Here is a 16,856-nt window from a genome sequence, read left to right as displayed (position 1 = left end):
GGGGCATATTTTAAATAGGGCACTAAGTATAAATGAGGACACTAACGGTACTGGTGTTGTTTTCCTGTCCACTGGTAAACTTTGAAATTGTTCCCTGGGGAAACTTTTATAGGGTTGATGTGTATTGCCCTGTTAAAGATGGATGCAGGGTCACCAAAGTAGTTCGGCAAAAAGGGCCCTCCATTTCCTGGGTCTATTGTCAGCACTCCATATAAAAATATCAAATATTCAAAGGATCGCATTAACATGGTCTAGGCACGGATGGTTGCTGCGCTGAGGAAAGTACAACAAAAGCTGGTTAACAGAGAAGACCGCATTGCTTGTGGCTACCCTTGGTAGTAACGGCACACTTACCGACTGTCCAGTTATCCCTGGTGAGCGTCCAAATACTGCGCTCTCGGTCAAAAGGTCCACCCAGCTCCAGATCGGTGCTTTAGAAAGTAAACTCGTAAATCTCAGCTTTTATTTTCACGATGTCAAGGCCTTTTTCCGTAATAAATAACAGTAACAAGTTTTGTTACATCATAGCAGTTATATGAAAAGCAAATGAGAAGTAGTTGAAATTTTAGAAAAATGTCTTTGCTCCATAACAGAACAAAAAGTCATATGTGATGCATATCCAGTTAACGCTGTGTGTGTAAAACAACTGTATACAAACTGTTTCATTGTCGTAACTTTTTTTCTTTTTCCAGCCTTCATGTAGGTTTAACGCTCGTTCCTTATTGCTCTGATGAAGTCAAAACAATGGTCACATTTACCGATTACCGAGAGTTTCCTATCGCCACAATCGTTATTATCAATGTATGTAGTCTGCTGATCCATTATCCATCAAATCAGTCCTCACAATACAATATTAAAGAGAGACGTGGCATTATAATTAGTAGACATTGTCTGCTTGTGAAGCTACTGAAATATTTTGCAGAATATTTCATTAAAAAAAGAACAATTCAATTTTTTATACATTTTATGAATGTTACTCCGCAATACATCCCAAATCCTCATTCTGTTTCATTAACCGCAGATTTGAAACGCAAAAAGCATAATACCGGTCTGCAGACGTTGGATTTTGCTATTTCTCCAACAAAGAGAATGTCAAACATATTTGTCCATTTCGATGCCTCTTCATCTGTAGGGAAGAATGGCGAGTAGTTGCTAAGGGCTGTGTCTGATAAAATATTCAGAGAATTGTTTTATCCATGGTATAGGACCAACACTGCTCTGGAGTTCATACTGCATTCATATTAAATGACCATCTCTGCACAGCTGAAGCTATACACTCTTCCTTTCTGCTCCTTTTTCCTTTATCACTCCAAAACACAGACACAGTGGCCTTCCACTAAGATGTCTGCCAAATCGGGGGCTTTGATTAAAACGAGGGGCGGGGGTGAGGGGGATGAAGCCGGTTTCCTCTTTATGTTCAATTCGGGGCCGCAGATTTCAGAAAAGCACGTAGGAGCGTGGAACAAGGAGAACGCGCCATGCTGGAGCACCTCGCAGTGCCGAGCAGCAGGCTGATGTCGGAGCAGGCGATCGCCTGCCGTCTTACATGCAGCGGTGGCTGATGTAAACAGAGAGCAAACCACAGAAGAGGGGAGCCATGTTCGAGAGGAGGGAGGTGCATCACGTCTGTCTCGGCTCTCATGCTGGCCGCCTAAAGCTCTCGCCAGCTCAGCCTCCGTCGAGTCTCCGGCTTCCGATCTGTGAGCAAAGGGCACAGCCTGTTGGCACCTACTTGCATTGCATAAAGTGTAAAATATGCCTTTTTTTTGTTTTTCTGTTTCTGGAAGATGATGATTGCAGTGCAACACGACCATGTGTATAATAGCAAACACAAGAGCTGCACACATGCGACATATATGACGGCGTGTAGGACGTAACACACAGCACTGGCACCCTGGGTTATGAAGGCTCAAGTTACAAAATTTGAAAGGCACAAACATTTTCTGGATTTTTTTTTTTCTTTTAAATTTTAAGCAGAATTTTCTTCCCTTATCTATTTCTCAACGTTTCTCTAAAGCGCTGAAGGTGACCTGTTTTTACCTGTCCAGCTGATAGATGGCATTAAAACGCTCCCAAACAGGACAGTAGAGCAGGACGAGACGATATTAATTCATCTTTCTTCCTCGCTGTTTACAGCCATTGTGTGGTATCCAGGAGTGTTGGTGACCACTAACGCAGATGACAAATGTTAAACACGTTCATTGCACGAACTGGTCAATAATCTGGACAGCGTATCTTAAATTGTCACTTAATAAATTCTCATGTGGCTAAAACATTATGAAATTTAATAAAAACCCTTACTTTTGCAGTTATTATAGCTATATCCAAGATTTTTACAGAACGCAACACTTGAATGTATCATGGCGCATCAGTATTATTATTATTATCAGGCTTTTAGTATTTAATAGCAGCCTTGAAATAACTAACATGAAGTGATAAATAAAATGAATTATGAACAGATTGAGCCAAACTGTGTTCATAACATGATTTCTCAAATATATTGCTTAATGTTTGGCAAGGATAACAACTTGTAAACAAACCAGTGCAGCAGATGACTAGTATAACATTTCACACCTGAGTATCAATTATTTCACAGAGGGGTGGCACAGTGGTGCAGCAGGTAGTGCTGCCACCTTCCAGCACCTGGGCTGTTTAAGGGAAAAAAAATTCAAATCTGGCTTAGTTTGTGTAGAGTTTCCGTGGTCTCCCTGCTTGTGTCTGTGTGGGTTTCCTCCCAAAGGTATGCAGCTCAAGTGAACCGATGACGTTCAGTTGCCTGTGGTGTGTGACTAGATGAGTGATTGCATGTGTGGCTACCCTGTGATGGACAGGTATCCTCTCTAGGTTGTACTGCACCAGCTTAGTGCCAAGTGATGCTGAACCTGGACCAGGACAGGGGGTTAGGAAAAGTGAGTGAATGATTTCATAGATAAATTATTACAGATTTAATGTAAGTCACTGTGATTTGTCATACAATGTCTCTGAATGAATAAAAGTTAACGTAGAACGAGTTCCATGGATTGAGCTGTCGTTCAGTTATAGTACAACTGAATAATATGTTGTGCCATAAGAGAAAGAGCAGATGGCATCGGACGGCAGGGTCCCCCCAACATTCTTCTTGATGAAGACTAGACAAAATAAAATAGTTTGAGATCCACGTAGGAGAATCCTTATCCCTGTATTACTGGACATAGCAGGGAGCCCTCTGGACCTACTGGCCAGGGCATCATGTGTACCAGCACTGGGTCACTGAATAGCTGCCATGGCAAAGCAGCCTTATTACATAAAACAGACACAGGTAGCCAGAGCTTATGTCTGGTGTAAAATCACCGGCTTCGACACAAATAGGTGGCAAGCTTTGTATCTGTACTATGTACCTGTGCAGCTTCCTCTATTCTAAAATTATCTGGGATTTGACATCAGGTGTAGCTCACTTCACTGAAGCATAAACTGCAAAATAAATAATTATATATCTAAATACACATAAGTATACGTTAAAATCAAGCAGGATTTTTAAATTCTAATTTATATATGTTTGTATATGTGGAGGGAAACTGGGCCATATGTCTTACAGAGAGAAAGCTGCTGAGAATTATTAAAGTATATATAGTAGTAAGCATAACTTTGTTGGATTACTTGTGCAGTGGTGTCATGTCTTGGGTGCATTTCAGTTATGTGGTCTAAAATGTACCTAGAAGTCATTCAATTTTTATTTTTTATTTTTTTTTTCTTTTAAAAAGTTTATTTTACATGAGGAACTGTTCTAAATGCACCACATCCCCAGTGAGTTAAGCTTTGACCCTAAATTTACCCTCTGATAGTAAGTTTATTACTGTTACACGGTTTTATTTTGATATTTTTTATTTGCTATTTATGATTCATTTTTCAAAATAATTACAATGCATTTTCCATAAAAATGTACTATTATTGCTCTCATTGTGTCATGTCCCATAAGGATTATATGGTTAACAAGTTATATTTTACCTTTGCCAGCTATTCCCACATATGCTGCAGTGTTTTTTTTGCATAAGTGCTAAATTGGTACTTAACTACTTTTTAGATTGTCCCCTATTTGGGAGCTCTGAAGGCATGTCAAAGGCCCAGCATTAAACCAGCTGTTTTCTCTCCGTTGTTCTCCAAAGGAACTCGCACCTGAGTGTGTCTCCTCCCCCCTTAGCCTTAGGACAAGCAACTTCAGACTGTGTGAGTGTGTGATTTCTTGGAAGATAATCTAGTGTCTTCTTTTCACGGGACAATAAAATTACCCACCTGTATCAATGAGTAAATAATTGTAAGTTGCTTTGGAGAAAAGCATCATATACATGAATAAATGTAACTGACAAGAGCATCACGTTCGGTCAGGAGGGGCAGCTGGTAGCAGGGTGGAGCAGCTGCGAAAGCCACCGTGCACACATGCCTGGGGAGGAGAGGGTGTCTGGGACGGGAGCAACGAGGGAAGAGAAATCAATGTCCGTGGTTAACAAATCACTCTTCTAAATTTCAATTTAAGAGACATAGATGTGGTGCGTTTGGGGTTAACCGACAAGCAGAACTTGACATTTTGACTTGTTGTTTGTGGTGCCAGCAAAGGAGTGCACACTATGAGATCTGGGCTGTCAGAAAAGTCGCGTGTCACGTTTTGACAGAAGCAGAATGCATTTGTGATTCTGCAAAACTGGTCTGCGGTTGTGCTGTTGTACGTGTGTTGTGCCAGTCACAGCGTGTAACCAAGCAGAAGAATGGAATTTAGTTGGCATTTACTTTTTGTGTAAAAACATTTCATTTTTATTTATTTATTTATTTTTTTTTTTTTGCAGGATTTCAATTCAGTTTTCCCCTTCGTGTTTTTTGAAAGCGTATCCTTTTCTGAAATCCTGATCACAAGACAGATATCATGCGTTCCAAAAAATTTTGAAAAATTACAAAATACGTAGAATGCAGCTATCGAAATCATGTGCTCTCTGTTCAAAAGATGTTTTGCATTCAAATGAAGCAGTCAAATATATTTTGACATAAATTAAGACTAAGACACTTGCATTACTGCTATATTTACATTTATTCATTTATCAATGAATCGGAATATAGCTGAACATCAGCTCAATGTATGGAACTCATTCTACGTTAATTTACGTTGTATTAATGACGCTTTTCTCCAAAGCGACGTATATCTTAGATAATAAGGCAAAAACTGCATTAGATCAACAGAAGGGGAGATTTGGATGCACAAATGTAATTCTTGAGTGTTAAAAGCCATTCTGAGAGTATGCTAAAATTTATAATATACTGTGTTTGTATTGATAATAAATAAAAATACAAATTAAAAACGTTAGTTTCATTTTTGCCACAAGTGTGTTTTACACAGTGTTTTGTAAGCAAACATACAGGATGTATTTACATAGGCAAAGGAACAGAGCAACACTGTACTCCATTGTGAGATGAACAAAATAAATATGCTGGGAAAATATAGATAAAAATTCTTACCAGTTTTTTTTTTTCTTTTCTTTTAATGCATCGCTACAATGTTATCTCTGGTCTGTTGTCTGGCATGGTTGTCCCATCCTGGACAGGACTCAGACTGGGATGTCTCCGCAAACTTGCTTTGAAAAGGACCATAAACACACTTGCCATTCCCTCACAGGAAAAAAAAAGAAAAAAAAACCTCTTTGGGACTGAAAAATGGGGAACAACCAAAGAGATCACTTTAAACACAGGTTGTTGATTGACTTGGGTAAGTATTCATGCACTGCTCAGAATTGCCCAGCTCTCTCTGTTTTTGTCAGACTGTTATGAAGTGTTACAGCCCAGTCTAGGGTTGGGTTTCAACACAGGGTTGTTGAGACTGACTTCAGAAGCAGAGGTGGCACGGCGAGTAGCGCTACCGTCTCACAGCGCCTGGGTGGTGTGAGAGGATGTGGGTTTGATCCCTGCTCAGTCTGTGTGGAGTTTGCATGTACTCCCTGTGTCCGTGTGGGTTTCCTCTGGGTGCTCTGGTTTCCTCCCACAGTCCACAGACATGCTGGTCAGGTTCCCCCATAGTGTGTGAGTGAGAGAGAGTGTGCTTCACTGATGTATGGATAAGCGACCCATTGTAAGTAGTGTATCTAGCAGTGTAAGTCACCGCAGTGAATAAGATGTGTGGGCTGGTAACACTACATAGAGTTCATTGAAAGCTGCTTTGGAGAAAAGCATCTGCTAAATACATAAGTGTAAATGTATTTACTATTTGCATATATTTTGCACAAAATACACAGTTTCAGAGGCTTTTACCTCTACTTACAAAGCCGTCACACTTCCTGCGCACCTAGGTATGAGAACAGGTTCTCATGGGTGAACACGCAGCTCAGCAACAGCAAGAATACAAATGTTTCTGGTAGAGCCGGCCTCCCTTTGGTCTGGTGGCCATGTGACTTTTCATCCTTCTTTCATTTCTGATCACCAATAACTAGAAGTTAGATGTCGATTAGCCTTCCCAGCTCCACCCGTGAATAGAGGGAGACTCACATTCCCACAAACAAAATATCACAGGCCTTTGGAGCAAGGCTTTCAGTACGTTAAGAAGATGGAAGACTAGAGGAAGATCCCATTGTGAGTCGTTGCTGGACATGTTTTGACATTTCCACTGTGTTGGTGAGGAACCTGAATGGTAGCACATTCACAAGTGAAGTACCCCCCCCAATTCCTCTGTGTCTTCACTAAATTAAATCTAACTTCTCTTTGACTTGGCTGTTTTTGTATTTTGTACAGTATGGTATTGTTACTGGAGTAACTGAAGGTAAAGGCCCTTTCAACAGTGTAGCGACGGGTGCAGTGTTTGAACTAGGAAGCTTGAGATTGCAAGGTGACATCAATAACTGCTGTGGTTTTCCCCCTTCCTGTTGCAAATTACACACACACACACACACACACACACACACACACACACACACACACACACACCATCTGAAACCGCTTGTGCCACACGGGGTCGCGGGGAGCCGGAGCCTAACCCAGCAACACAGGGCGTAAGGCCGGAGGGGGAAGGGACACACCCAGGACGGGACGCCAGTCTGTCGCAAGGCACCCCAAGAGGGACCCAAACCCCAGACCAACCCACTGTGCCACTGTGCCACCGCGCCCACCTTTGTTGCTAATTATTAAAAAAATATTTAGTAAAAGGTACACAAAAAAACAGCACCGTGACAATGGCAGCAATTAAAACGGAGCAGTCATAAGATCTCCATGGAGACCAAAATTCGGCAACACTAGCCACAGCTTTCTGGAGTACCCAAGAAAGACAGAATTTTACTATGTCAGGGATCTTTTTGCAATTTTTGTGCTTTTTTGGAAATTCAAGGCCAAAATAACCTTCAAATTAAAAAAAAAAAAAAACAAATTCAGAGAAATGCAAGGTGTTTTACTTGCTCATTTTAAAAGTACTTCTTTTCATAGCTTTTACTGGATTGTCCAGGGATGTTCATTTTTTAGGGTTGATGGAATGAAGGAGTGGTCTCTTCAAAAACTGAAGAGCCTGGGACGTGTACGTTTCAGTGTAAGATATTTTCACTCGCCCCGGTGTCAGCAGTGACGTGGCACAGAGTGCCACTACTGCTCGTCAACTGTTCACACCTCCATTAATAACACAGCTTGAAAGCTCCTATTCATGCTGTCTGATAAGGACCAAGTCACGAAAAGATAGTCTGTACAGACCAAAGCCTTTCCATCAAAACAAGACTGTTTCATTTTTGTTATAACATTTTTTTTCCCAATATACCTTAAACCAACCCAGTGCTGATGTTAATTTACAGTAAGGAAGTTAAGTTCTGTGGGGAAGAAAGTTGATATCTATCCCTGATTAAGACGTTTCATAAGACTTATTTAATGTGAGTACACACACACACATTTTCAGAACCGCTTGTCCCATACGGAGTCACGGGGAACCGGAGCCTACCCGGTAACACAGGGCGTAAAGCCGGAGGGGGAGGGGACACACCCAGGACGGGACGCCAGTCCATCACAAGGCACCCCAAGCGGGATTCGAACCCCAGACCCACTGGAGAGCAGGACTGTTAATGTGAGTAGAACTTTTTAATGCTCAAAGACCCAGTGGTCCCTGATTTTACTAAATATCACATACTTCTTTGAGAGAGATTAAACTCCGTCCCATTTCCTTTCCCAAAATTCAGCACTACAGGACAAATAAAATTTAATCACAATTTGCCATGGCCTTAACTTTCAGCGTCACCTTACATTAAATGTACCAAACAAGTCATGATTGATTCGTTGCCAAATATTGTCACAAAGTTCTTTGTTTGGTCAGGGCTTGAGTCAATACAACTGAACCTGGACACATATTGAAACTCAACACTAGGAAGTTACTGCAACGGTCACAGATCACAGAGCAGGTGTATAAAATATTACATTTATGGTAAAAATGCTACAAAATTTGTGATAATTGATTCATGTAACTCAGAGTTTTTTTAAGTATTGTTAATATAACTGCCATTTTTACAGAAGCAATTCAGATTAAGGTAGCAAAGCGTGCCTCCTTGGACTCTACTTTCAAACTTCTGGTCACAACTTTTACTTCAAATCCGTAGTGCAGAGTAAAGCAGTAAACCAAAAATGGAAAATGTAGCAATGGCCGAAACATATGGAAATACATAGATTTAAAAGAGTTTAAATGACCTTCCTTTCAAATTTCTGTCACTTTTTTTTTTGCTGTTGTTACAAAGATGGTATTCCTCGCAAAGAAAAAATGTCACCTTTTTGCGGTGGGTGTGTGTGTGTGTGTGTGTGTAATAAGTATTGTTATACTTGTTCAAGTCTATGCATAAACTTGGCAAAAAAGCCTCTTGCCATGATTTTAGTCTCCATGATTAGAGTCTAGTCTCTTGAGCTATGAAGTTTATTTTGTCTTAGAACAGGCTGTGTGGTTTTATTGTTGATTGAACACTGATTGGTTTTTTTATCAATCCTCAAGGGGGGATTTGAGGGGAAGCTGAAACTGGTACACAGCACTGTTCATATACAGCAGAATATCCTTTAACAGACAGTTCTTAATGAATGATCATCAGTTAGTGTGTTGTTTTAGTAAATACAAAAATTCGAATTATTTTGAAATTACAGTGAAAACTCTGAAATTCAAAACAGATTTTTTTTTTTATAGAAATTACAGGGCTTTGATTTGAAGCCACCACTCTTACACAAGTAAGTGAGAGACCTGTAGTCTTTAAAGCTCATGGGTTTCGTTATAATTTTCATCAAGAAAACCTAGAAATAATTTATGTGGCCATAACCTTTACTATGCGCCTAACGGCAATCGCAGCCTTTGAAAGTGTGTTTCTCGGTTTCTCTGCAGTTCTTTTGGCAGAATCAACAAGCCCATGTCAACACAAAGAAACTCCATATCTAGCTGCAAAGGCCCAGGCTGTGTTAGTCACTGTATGATAGCGCTGTATTTAACTAAGTGCTGTGTTTTTTGTGGGTGTTGCCCATTGGCCTGATAATGATTATGAGAAAAAAAGCCGCGCTAGTCTCCAAAACCCGAACTGGGAGACACACGACACAAAGCAGAAAGGAAGGATTTGCCTGCTGCCAAGAAGACTGGAATGAAAATGAAGTTGTCAGTGCTTAGCATTGCTGTACTTTACTCTCTTTTAGGTAAGTTTTCCATTTCTGCATTAAATCTACTCAGTTTTATGCATTTAATTAATGGTATTAATGTAATACTATTTATTTGCTGAAAGCCTGCTGCCCATGCCTTTGGGTGTGGTCTTCATAGCACAGCCAAGGCAAGAAATAGGTTGTTTTTTCTAAATGACAATATTTTCATCAGGATTAATAATTTATTTGGCCTAAATCCATTAAATCTTAAAAGTGTATTCAAGAAAATACAGCTCCTCAGAAAAAGGAAAACTGAGCACACAATACACATTTGAGACTATAAAATTTACTCACTCACTATTACTAAATTAGACCACAGACAAACAGTTAAGTCCAGCTTTGTAATAAATAAGTGCGCAGATCTCACATTTTGTTTTCAGCAGTATAAACCCTGTCAATGAAAAGTTCCAAAAATAGACTTAAACATTAATGAAACTTTAAACATAAAGTGTTGCATGATGCACTACATTAGCATTATATCATATTATTGCATATTAATGTCTCCTAAAATGTCTCTAATGCAGATTTCTGTAAAATTTTTATAACATTCAAATAAAAATGACAAAATAATGTACAATAAAATGAGGAAACAGTATAATCATCTTTAATTTATTTTTTTATGTTTTAGGTTCTCTTCATTCAATCACTGTGTCTGTTCCATTAAGCACAATTAATGTGACCAATGGTGGGAATGCAGTTCTACCATGTACCTTCACAACGAATCAGCCCACCACCAACTTGAACATTCAGTGGTCTTTTGTTTCCCAAACGACAGATCAGACGGTGAGTTGCCTGTTGCCTGTTGCCTTCTTCATTGCCTTCCGTGCTTAAATAGTGCTCGTCGTCATTGTTCAACTCACAAAAGTAATATTTGGAATTAAGTTAAAAAAAAAAAAAAAAAAACTCGATTACCATGCCTCTTTTTGTAGAAGAAGCACATGAGTCCCTAAAGTTATTCCATACCTGCACTTAGAAGGAAAGTGCAGTCTTTAAAGAATGCTTTTCCATTATTGGTGCAACCTCTGTAATGTAATGCATTTAGCTCACAACCATAGTATTGGGTCAGTTACAGCAACGCTTTGTCTTGGGGGCACAAGTTATGGATATAATTACATCATCTCATGTTATGATGGGTAATCAAAATGACATATATAGCACACACACACATTTTCAGAACCGCTTGTCCCATACGGGGTCACAGGGAACCGGAGTCTACCCGGCAACACAGGGCGTAAGGCCGGAGAGGGAGGGGACACACCCAGGACGGGACACCAGTCCATCACAAGGCACCCCAAGTGGGACTTGAACCCCAGACCCACCAGGGAGCAGGACTGTGGTCCAACCCACTGCGCCACTGCACCCCCCATACATATATAGCAAGCATACATATATATTCTCTTATAATTATGCTAGGGAATATTTTTTAGGAAAGGTTTTCAAATAGCGAGAGATTTAAATTCAAAAAGAGAGATTTAGGTTTAAAACCTATACAGCTTTTAAATTAGGAAACTTTAACCAGCCACAGGCTTTGTGTGTCAAAACTTTCCGCGTGTGCTTGGAATAGTCATGGCGACACAGAGAGCTGAGAAAGATGGTCGAGGCCAGGAAGTTTGCTCTGCCTCAGGCTCACGCCAGCGTCTGCCGGCCCTATCGGAAAGCCCATGCTTTTGACCACGACATCGTCGGGCACTGACTCCAGCCGCACCCTGGCCGGACAACAAAGGGCTCTCTGGATCACAATGGCACCTGCGCAGATGGATGGGGAAGGCGGAGTCCTCAGCTACCGCTTACATACTTGCATATGTCGGGAGCAACTATAGAGGGCACTACTCTTTACCCGTCCAAATGGTGAAACGGCGACAAGTGCACCGTAGAACCTAGAGGTTGTTAGTTCAAAGCGTTTAAATTTGTTTATCTTTATTTTTTAATCCTCGCTCATAGCTTCCCATAGCAGGTGCTTAATATTTCAATGACATATCCGTTTCCATAAGTGTGAAAAAATTTAAATTGGTATGTCAGTTATGAAAGCGGATGCATTGGAAATTGCCATATTTCAACTTAAAGTTTTGGTGACGAGTCCGTAGCCTGATCCAGCACATCAGCTGCCATTAAATGGTAATAATTCCCAGAAAAATGTATCGGAGAATCACTTTAATTCTGAACATAATATTATCATAAAGGACAGCAGGCATGCTGTGTGAATACACACACACACATTTTCAGATCCGCTCGTCCCATACGGGGTCACGGGGAACCGGAGCCTACCCGGTAACAGAGGGCATAAGGCCGGAGGGGGAGGGGACACACCCAGGACGGGACGCCAGTCCATCGCAAGGCACCCCAAGCGGGACTTGAACCCCACACTCACCGCAGAGCAGGACTGTGGTCCAACCCACTGCGCCCCCACGCCCCCACGCCCCCCTGCTGTGTGAATAACCATGATGAAATTTAATTGAAAGGTCATTCTTAAAGTTGGTTTGAAAGAGCTTTACATCCCCAGAAGAAAAGGCTGTGAAAAAGTTTCAGAAGGATGAAGGTTGTTCTTCTCTTTATCATTTCTGTTAAATGTTTAACTTCAGTCTTTTCATTTCAGATTTACTACTATCAAGCAGGCCAGTCTACCATTCCTCAGAATTACCATGGCCGAGTGATCGTGCCTCCTTCTCCAAACACCACTAGGAACGCCTCCATAACAATAACCAATGTCAGTCCTGCTGACTCTGGAACATACTACTGCGAGGTCCATAACATGCCAGATAGTCTGGGCCAGACAGAAGGGCGTGTCATTTTGAACGTTTTAGGTAAATCAGTTCAGTAGCGATCGAACTCGAATATGAATTTGAAATTTCACATTCAGTATGTCTGTTTAGATTATTGTTTTACATTATTCCTGCTGACAACAGCTGTATTGCAATACGATCAATTAATGAAAAAATATAAAATGAAACCTGTATTACTGTGAAAAAAAATGTGAGCCCTTTCAAATTATCTGAATTTCTACATGAATGGCTCTTGAAATGTAATCTCATCTTCTTCTTTGTCTTAATGTTATTTAACAAACGACACGCAATATTTTACGTAATCATATCTTTATTGAACAAATGGTTTCAACAATCAATGTCACTGACTGAAAAAGTCTGTGAACCTCTAAGACAGTGACATCTTGGAAAGAGGAAATTTGGAGTCAGGTATCCCAGTCAATGATGTCCCAATAAGTTTAGCTGCGGGATTTACCTCTCTGCCATAAAAAAGGTCACACAATTTTGGTTACCTTCACAACAGAAGTCTTTTGAAAGGTAATAGAGCAGAATCAAAAGAGATCTCAGAGGGCCTAAGAAGAAAAGTGGGTGAAGTTCAAAAGACTGGAAAGGGTTAAAAAAAAAAGGGTTTTAAAAAGTGTTAAGAAAAGCAATACTCATTCAGTCAAGATATCCCAAAAACAGACAAAAATGGAAACAGTTTTGTACAGAGAAATCTGGAAAGAGGAAAATATCTCCAAACCACTGTACAGGTGTGATCAGCAGTTACAGGAAGCATTTGGTTGTAGTTTTTCCTGACAAAGGAGGTTTTGCCAGTTACTAAATATAAGGGTTCACATACTTTTTTCCATAAACGACGTCGATTCTTTGAACCATTTTCTCAACAAAGATATGTAAATGAAAATGTGTGTATTGCTTGTGAAATGAAGCTGTCTTTATTATGACTTACACTGAGATCAAACCACAGGTCAAAAGCCACTCGTACAGAAATCCGGATAATTTCTAAGGACTCGGAAACATTTTCTCACAGCTGTATTATGTCACAACATGTTGTTTTGTATTGTATGGAATATTTTTGTTCTGTACTTTTTAATGTCATGCAGTTGCACCTCCATTGCCACAATGTTTCAACAATGAACCCAAGGCAACTTATATAGAATCACAGTTGAATGTTCACGGAAGATCCCATTATGACGTATTGACATTAATTCATTTAGATGATGCTTATCTCCAAAGCATCTTACGATGTTAAGCAGCTTACAGTTATTTACCCCATTTACACAGCTCGGTATTTTCTTTGGAGCTTTTTTCCGGGTAAATACCTTGGTCAAGGATATCAGAGCTGGAGGTAGGATTTAAACGTGCAACCTTTGGGACCAAAGGCATCTCTAACCACAACGCTACAACTGTCCCCACAACAACAGTGACACGTAATTGTACAACATTTGACTGCAGGGCTGTTGCTGAAGTTGAGAGTTGCTCTGGGTTATTAAAAATAATTAATTCTGTCAGAATCATGTCATGTCAATGTCTGTAATTTTAAATCCCCAAGAAAAACCCTCAAAACCATTTTGCGCCATCCACGGGACGGTGGAGTCGGGCCATTTAGTCACCTTGACTTGCCACACTGAGCAAGGGAGCCCCACCCCGACCTACAGCTGGACTAAGGTGGAGCAAGGCAAGTCCAGGAGCTTACGTGCAGCCATCAGTGAGTATCCCAGCACAGAGGCCCAAGCTGAGTTTGTGTGACTGTTTGACATAACAGTAGTCTGTCAAGACTCAGAACAGTGTAGTGGGCAAGAGTGTGGTCTTATATCCTGAAGGATGTTGCTTTAAACCCTTTTCACTACTCACAATGGTATTTGCGCCAGTAAAATGTATAAATGCAGACTTTAAACTGTACACACTGTGGCTTTTATTGCTCTTAAATAATGATAATAAAGAATGGATAAATTCCCATGGGTTGATCGATTTGATAAGAGAAGAAAATTGTCACATATTTATCCGTTTAATATCTTGTGTGCTCTTATATTCAGATACTCAGACTGGAGTTCTACAGATTGGAAATCTGTCTCAGTTTGAGTTTGGAACATACCAGTGTAACGCCTCGAATGTTGTAGGATATGATATCTGCACTGTTAATTTAAATGAAGGTAAGGATGACAACTATTTTATCCTTTTTCCCCAATGTTCAAATGTAAAATTGACCTGTAATATGCATTCCAGGCAATAAAGGTCGTATAAGGGCAGCAGACTGCAGAGTAGTAAAAACTCTTGCGCTGCAACTAGAATTCCCTTGCTTTAGTACTCTTGAACAAAGTCCTTCTGTATAAAAGGGTAAATAATTGTGCCATTATGAACAATGAACATTGTAAACCACACTGAACAAAGGTATCTACTAAATAATATGTAGTTTTTAACTTTTCACTTTAAAATTGCTTTCTCAGTTGCATGTACTGCAGGAGTAGTCATATATACAGCGTTGATTGCTTAAGTAAACTTTTATTCAATAGAGTACAGTAGTTTTCCCCAGGTCTATGAAGTTTATCTATTTAGTCTTATTCTTTTAAAAAATACAATACATATTTTATTTTTAGATGGTTATATACTTGAAACATTAAAGGTTTCAATATTTCACCATTCTAACAAGTGCATCATAGTGTAAATCAGAAAAGCAGGGATTTTCTGCTTTATCACTTTTGTGTCAGCTAGTTACTCTCAGATGACAAATAATTATATGTCAGAAACTTTAACTAGACAATAGATTCTGACTATACTGGAAATGTACTAAAAACGTTTGCATTAAACATGTTCCTTGACATAACTTGGTTTTCAAAAACTGCAACCGCTTTGTAACCACACTTTGGTCAAATGCCCAGTTCAATATCTGCCTGCTTCTCAAGCATGTTAAGCACCAGCAAAATGTGCTCCAGTGTAAATGGAATGAGATTTGAATGAGCACAAAGTAAATGAGACGCCATTCCGCAGAGCTGAGCGACGGGGTCATCGCCGGCGCTGTAATTGGGGCATTGCTGGCATCGGCTCTCATCATCTTCATTGTGTGGTACATCCTGCACTCGTTGAGAAAGAAACAGTACAAGGCGGTGAAGGTGGCGGCAGGGACTGAGATGCAGTAAGCATTGAGCGCCTCCTCCAGACAAACACAAGCTATCGAAGATAAGGGTAGAAAAAAAGCAGTACTACTTCCCTAGAACTAGTAACATCTAATCCAGTCCTGCTTGCATGTTATTAAAGAGACTGGGAATGAGAAATGCCTAAATACATTGAAAATATTCAGAAAAGGTTGAAATATGCCAAAATGAAAATCATGAGATTTTGTTCATTTTCTAGTTATTTTTTAACGTTGCCTTGTTACTTATACTGTACTTATTTAAAGCTACAGAAACCCCAGTAGTCAATGTTGCACCACTTTCTGCAATTCATGAATGTTTACAGATTTTGTTTACAGTGTCGTGAGTTGAAACATTAAGTGATGATATTATAGGAAAGATGTTCAGGGTTATCACGTGAAGCCTCAGGGACACTTTCTTCTTTTGTAACACTTGTGGATCTCATTTCAGCACACAACTAAAGGCCACATCTGTCCCATTTCTAGAGTTAAATCGCAGAGTGGCAACACTGCCAAATTCGACAGCATGCACGGCAGCGAGGAAAACAGTCAGGCCACTGCCTCGGCGGCGCCTACGGAGGCAGCAGAGAGCCAGGGAGGGGAGGAGAAGGAGCCTGTGGTCTAGGAAGAACCCCTGGAGGGGGGCACTGAGGCTGCAGCTGTCTGAAACAGAGCTCATGTTCATTATAGGTCTCACAACAGCGAGTGAAAAACATTTTTGTGTGAGTTTGTTTCCCTATATTTGAGCTATTTTCAACTTTTTAAATGTTTTTTAACAATAGAAATGTTTTTAATCTTTTCGTTCAATTTTTAATCTTTTAGGAATTAGTTTTCAAAGCTTTTCACAGCTTTAAGTATAGATGATTGCGAATGTTTTCATTCTACTTTAGTCTTTTTTCTGAGCTGTAGATAACTTTGGAGAAAATCATCCGCCAAAACCATAGCTACAATGTAATGTTAACAGCCTTGCACTGTTTCCTCATCGTCCTTAATACTCAGTATATTGTTTCAGTTCAGCATTTGATCAATAATTATGTCTTTAGGTATCAACAGTGATTGTGGTCTTCCTAACAATGAAGTTAGGTTTATTAACACTATTAAAGTTTTTTTTTTTTTTAGTATTTGGGTCATCTGTTACTACTTGCTGCTGTGAAAAAATATGATATGTTAACGAGTGCAAAGTTATAAGGCCAGTACAAGGGCTTTGGTTACAATTCAACTGTTTAATTGTGTTCTTCACTCTGTTCTTTCCCTGAATACATTTTTTAGCTTGATACACTTAAAAAAAATGAGAGAAACTGAAAACATTTACAGTTACCATTTTA

At 39.8% G+C, this 16,856-nt stretch overlaps 1 protein-coding gene across 1 annotated transcript; it reads left to right on the top strand.

Moving 5' to 3' along the window:
- The first annotated feature begins 9,593 nt into the window (after positions 1 to 9,593).
- On the top strand, positions 9,594 to 16,156 carry LOC108934177 (V-set and immunoglobulin domain-containing protein 1-like). The gene is made up of 7 exons (XM_029251115.1): positions 9,594 to 9,639; positions 10,271 to 10,429; positions 12,222 to 12,443; positions 13,954 to 14,109; positions 14,438 to 14,554; positions 15,390 to 15,534; positions 16,018 to 16,156. The coding sequence occupies exons 1-7, from the start codon at positions 9,594 to 9,596 to the stop codon at positions 16,154 to 16,156; spliced, it is 984 nt and encodes a 327-aa protein (XP_029106948.1).
- The last annotated feature ends 700 nt before the right edge of the window (positions 16,157 to 16,856 follow it).

The sequence above is a fragment of the Scleropages formosus genome, chromosome 4 (assembly GCF_900964775.1).
Source record: "Scleropages formosus chromosome 4, fSclFor1.1, whole genome shotgun sequence".
In the NCBI taxonomy this organism is placed as follows: Eukaryota; Metazoa; Chordata; class Actinopteri; order Osteoglossiformes; family Osteoglossidae; genus Scleropages; species Scleropages formosus.
This window is presented reverse-complemented; position numbering and strand designations above follow the sequence as displayed.

What these genes read in the sequence shown, in the direction of transcription:
- LOC108934177 (XM_029251115.1), top strand. Translation starts at nt 9,594, where the DNA reads ATGAAGTTGTCAGTGCTTAGCATTGCTGTACTTTACTCTCTTTTAG. An exon ending in GAGCTTACGTGCAGCCATCA is followed by an intron (nt 14,110 to 14,437) that starts GTGAGTATCCCA and finishes TCTTATATTCAG; the next exon opens with ATACTCAGACTGGAGTTCTA. An exon ending in GCGGCAGGGACTGAGATGCA is followed by an intron (nt 15,535 to 16,017) that starts GTAAGCATTGAG and finishes TCCCATTTCTAG; the next exon opens with AGTTAAATCGCAGAGTGGCA.